We start from the raw sequence: 5,220 nt of genomic DNA on the forward strand, positions 1-5,220 counted from the left end.
CTACACGCTTTCAGAAACCTACATAATTATGAAACTGATGAGTCTCCCCTCTGTCACTCACTGGAATGGATTTGATGTGTTGAACAACATAGGATCGCTTCAGAGAATGTTCTCAACTGTAAAAATAATATTTAGATACAATGCAGCCGAACTTAAAAATTCCTTACCTTGAAAGCACCATCATTTTGGCCTTAGTTATTGTAAATCCTGCATTAATAATTATATCAATTAATTCTCCAATCTTGGGCATTGCATCAGGTTTAATCAAAGCCAGTGTTCTGGGAAGGGGGGAAAAAACAAAATGAGAGATACAGTCAACACTACTTTCCTTAGTGGATTTGGTGTGCATGTTGAGTTTATACTCAGGCAAAAAAACATCACATCAAAGAGAGAAATTCTGCCACAGTCAAACATTCTAATCCCAGTGTCTCTTCAATTTCCATGCTTTTCTTGAATGCCTGCGCAGGACATTTTTCTGATAAGAATGAGCTTTGCACGTTACAATTTGCTCAGCTTTCTAACCCAATTCAGCTCACAGTGTTCCACCAGCAGTCGTTATTTACTGGCTTCTCCCTTCACTTGCAGAGCAAACAATTTGACCACTTCTTCCTTAGCTGGCGTATACCTCTATAGCTCCTCAGTCGTGGCTCTGGGTTAGAACACAATTGGTTTACTAACATCTTCCTACGCTTGCTCATCTCCCTCTTTTCCTAATGTTAATCATTACATAGATAAAAACTAAGCTGTTAAAATTCCTTATTTAAAGATATTACTTAAAGATGTTAAACATTACTGAAACATTACATGTGCGTCTTCCATAAAACTGAAAGTGAAATGATTGCTTTATTATTGCTTCTAAAATATTTGGAAGCCTCAGTGAGATGAAGGTTCTATTATGCTTGGTACAGTACAAACACTTCATGGCATACAACTTGCATGCCAAATAGCCGACGCTTAATAGACACAATAAAAGGTTGGCAGAGGAGACATTATGTCTCTTATACTGACTGACGGCTATATTCTAACGGAGACCAAACCAACAATCACTACACTCTCCCCCACATCTTTGTTTCCAAGTACATCCTGTCTGCTTGATAATTATCTTTTTATACTGTACATCCCCAAGGCCAGGACTGTTTTATTAGTGCGCTTTGCACAGCACCAAGCACGCCATCAGCACTAAACATATTATTTATCAAAAATAAACACAAAAAGAAGGTCTGTAAAATGGCATTTGTATTTGCATTCATCTTGTAGTGAGTCAGCTTCAAATGTGTTCAGCTTACAAATCAACATATTTATTCAACCCTATATCTCAAAAACTCCACATTTCTGACAAGCCTAAAGAGCTCTTTCCATCTTTTACACTGTTTCCAGTAATGAAGGCCACCCAAGAAAGAATTATTTATTGCAATACTTCCCTAAATGAAAGGCAAATAATTGTAAATTTCTCATTTTGTATACTATCATAGCATGGAAAACAGCCTTTAGGTTAGCAGCAATATATTCTAGCCAGGGCAAATATGCTGTGGTTAGAGGAGATGGATGAACTTCCACTACATTTACTTTGAACCTTAAGTAATCCCAGGTTGACAGATGCTTTGGGAACAGAGTATTTCACAGCAAATCTAAAAGAAGCGAAGTGTGTTAGGATCACAAAATGTAAAGAGGAAGATTTGAACATATGTGACATTTCACCTGAAACTAAGGGAGAGACACACATGACCTTAAGACCTCAGAAACAAACAGATTTCCTGAAGCATCAGGAAGCTCATATACATGGACAAGCTGAGGCCCAGATCCATTGCAAAATATGACACAACAAAGTTGATGATGGTGTAACCAAACACTGCATGACAGTAGTCAGCCCAGCCTGTGCTTCAATCTATTGCAGTGCCACGTAAAGTTGGTTTAGCTCTATCTTCAGATCAGGAAAGGCTGACATCTGGACTACATCCATCACAGTTTGCCAGCATATTCCAAGTAGCCTACGGCTCATAGCCTGTTCCCCTCTTCCCCAAGGATTTCACAGTTCCACCTCTTTTTGTGATATTATTTATCATACCACAGGGTGTGCCATATACATTGAGGTACATGAGGGGGAGCAGCTGCGTGCTGATGACACGTACCCACCCGGTCACACAATGTATCCTGGCACAAAGAATTTCTCAACTCTGTTGTTTACCTCTGTAAGGTAAATCAGGCTAAAACCCCAAATACCTCATATGCAGCTGTTTGGGACACTTCTAATACGACCCTGTTTACTCAGTGAAAGCTTCTGTGAAGAAACTGGATTTTGAGGATCCCTTTGATCCATTCCAGGATCAAACCACTGGAATGGTGCTGTATGCATTTCCTTGAGGAATACTTTTTTGAATCTATGTTATTATACAGGCTATTTGAGACAGACAGACTGACAATGCTAGAAATAAATTATCCCTTGCTTTTCTAATTTCAAACTATCTAGTGAAACTAAATCCTACCAATATTTAATGAAATATTACATTATGAAGCAATTTTCCTAGAAGACATTAATACAAACTGCAATGAGCAACTAATTCTAACATCTTTTCTCTAACACTGTCAAATAAACTGCAACATTTCAGTGTGAGCTTCTCAGAGGTATGAAGGATAAGAAAAACAGAATTCACGATGCTGAAGACTGTTCCTAAGAGGAGATTTTGAATTGTGTGACCTATTTTTAGATTTAATTAGGAACATGCTTCTCATGGTTTGACATGACACAGTCTGCAAAGTACATTAGTAAACTTTGAAACAGTTTTTTGTCTAGCAACAAAGGAGGAAGAATGAAAATTAAGCTTATTTGCTTATATTTTCAGAGGGACTGTATGACAGTACTGCAAGGAGCACTGAAACCACAGAAGATGAGAACTGATCAAAGGAATGGTGCATAAAGCATGACGCGGCTATGCTTCTGAGATCCACTTATTTCTAATAATAGGACTGTTGCACGTCAGCAGCTTGTGTCTTGTAGGGTATTCCTTGTAGAGGAAGAAACACTGATTACGACAACGACTAGAAGCATAAGAATAACATATCCCAATCAAAAAATAATTAAAATATTTCTGGTTGAGATACATGCTTTCTAACATAATTTTCAAAATCAGTGATAATAACAGACTCTAAGTATAGTCTACTTAGACAGGACACACTAGTCAGACAAATGCTTACCTCAGGTTAAAACCACACAGCATCACGAGTGAAAGACTACAGAAACAAAAATCCCTGTACCCCACCAGCGATTCCTTATGTGGCACACTGTAAATAAGCATGTGCTTACTTACCCATTGTAGTCACTGTTCGTGACAGTTTCCTTACGATGCAGGAGGGGAGCAGAGAAGAACACTCAAATATGGCTGTATTTAAAGATTGATTCAAGACTTGAGAAAAGTAGGGGTACAAATTGGAAATCCATAGAACTGTCTTAATAATTTTAGCCTAATCCTAGAAAGGGCCTGCTCAAATCTAGCCTCTTTTTACACATCTATTTTTACCTCGTGTACCTAGAGTCATATTCATTTCCTTTATTGACAAAAATGAAGGTCCCTAATTTAAAACATTCAAGATTTTTTAGATACGTTCTTCAGTCTCCCTCAAATGGCTTTGCTGAGCCTGCCTGCATACATACTTGGTGATCAAAGAAAGTATTGCCAAAGTTGAACTAAACTGCTGATAGTCCTGTACAGCACAAAGGCAAGAAAAACACAAGGTAACATTCTGCCTCATACAACATCCTTGAAATTATTAAAAGAATTCCAACTACAGACTATTTTAGGAATTATCATGTATTGCAGAAATCTTAGTATACCTATTTAACTAGCAACTGCTGTAAAACCTGCTAGAAACCGGCCAAAACCCCAAATACCTCATATGCAGCTGTTTGGGACACCTCTAACAGGACCCTGTTTACCCAGTGAAAGCTTCTGTGAAGAAACTGGGTTTCGAGGATCCCTTGCCTGTTTAAGACACGATTCATATGTTCCTTTGGGCTATTCTGAATATGTAACGACACTTGCATATCTATGTTATCTTTCAGCGGGACACCTCTAACAGGACCCTGTTTACCCAGTGAAAGCTTCTGTGAAGAAACTGGGTTTCGAGGATCCCTTGCCTGTTTAAGACACGATTCATATGTTCCTTTGGGCTATTCTGAATATGTAACGACACTTGCATATCTATGTTATCTTTCAGCAGACATTCCAAAAATGTTTTCCAAACAGCTGCCATGTCATAAATTCCCTTCCTTTTGTGGTGCAGTACAAAAATTCACCCTCTCCCAGGACCAAGTGACACAATTGCTGTATAGACAGCAACTCCCTTACAAGAAGAAGAAAATGTCATTTTATGGCAAGGTGCCTTTTGTTGGTGTAACTGCATCAGCACCAGCTAGTTTAGACAAAGCAGACAACTACCAAAAGTTACATTCATATAAAAAACATAACCACAACAGCTGTAATCTACTGAAGGCTTCACTGAGGAACAGAGATAGTAGCCACATGTACAGAAGCCTTCCTCTGGTGTTCTCCACTTCCTTTGCTAGTCTTCCACCATGTTCAACCTGAGCTTGGAAAAAAAGTACCAGGAGAACAACTTCTGCAAAGATATTATGGCAGTCATTTCCATGGCAATGTTTTTGTGAGGTTAAGACAAAGATGTTAAAACTTGCAAATCTTCCTGTATGTCTGGTTACGTACAACTCTCTAAAAAGAGTCAAAATAAGCCCAGTTAGTGGGAGGGAGGGAGGGAGCAAGAAAGTAGGCAAATAGGGCTCACTGGAACATCATACCTAAGAAAACATTCTGTGTTCTTTTCAAGAAAAGCTAGAGCAAATTGTCAAAAGGTATTAGTTTGCAAATTCAGATATTACCTGCACTGCAGTCAAACTAGATCTAAATGCTTTGTAAATTAATCTTATTGTCATTTTATTAAATCTTTCCTGTTATTTCTATTCTTGGATGGGCTCTTAAAAGTTTTTTCCAAAGCAAATCTTTCAACACAAAAGAAACGATGAGTCTTATCTTCATCCATTATAAATGAAATGTGTCTTACCAAACAAGCCTATAGGTTTTACTGACATTCTCACTCTATACTTCCTGATTTCACGTACACAGAGTTTAGGAGATGCTGACAAAATTCTCAGAAAAAATCCTCCATGGTGGAAAAAACCATAAGAGAACGGGAATGTGCCTCTCATTCCTG

At 38.2% G+C, this 5,220-nt stretch overlaps 1 protein-coding gene across 1 annotated transcript in view; it reads right to left on the reverse strand.

The window, feature by feature from the left end:
• The window catches only part of NME7 (NME/NM23 family member 7), a gene marked incomplete at its 3' end in the record, with an annotated part of 39,423 nt that overhangs the window by 28,270 nt on the left and 5,933 nt on the right, over positions 1-5,220 (reverse strand). The window contains exon 4 of the mRNA XM_010139170.1: positions 168-278. Coding sequence (XP_010137472.1) covers positions 168-278 — 111 coding nt within the window. The remainder of the gene's footprint in view (positions 1-167; positions 279-5,220) is intronic.

Source organism: Buceros rhinoceros, unplaced genomic scaffold (assembly GCF_000710305.1).
Source record: "Buceros rhinoceros silvestris isolate BGI_N320 unplaced genomic scaffold, ASM71030v1 scaffold40506, whole genome shotgun sequence".
Classification (NCBI taxonomy): domain Eukaryota; kingdom Metazoa; phylum Chordata; class Aves; order Bucerotiformes; family Bucerotidae; genus Buceros; species Buceros rhinoceros.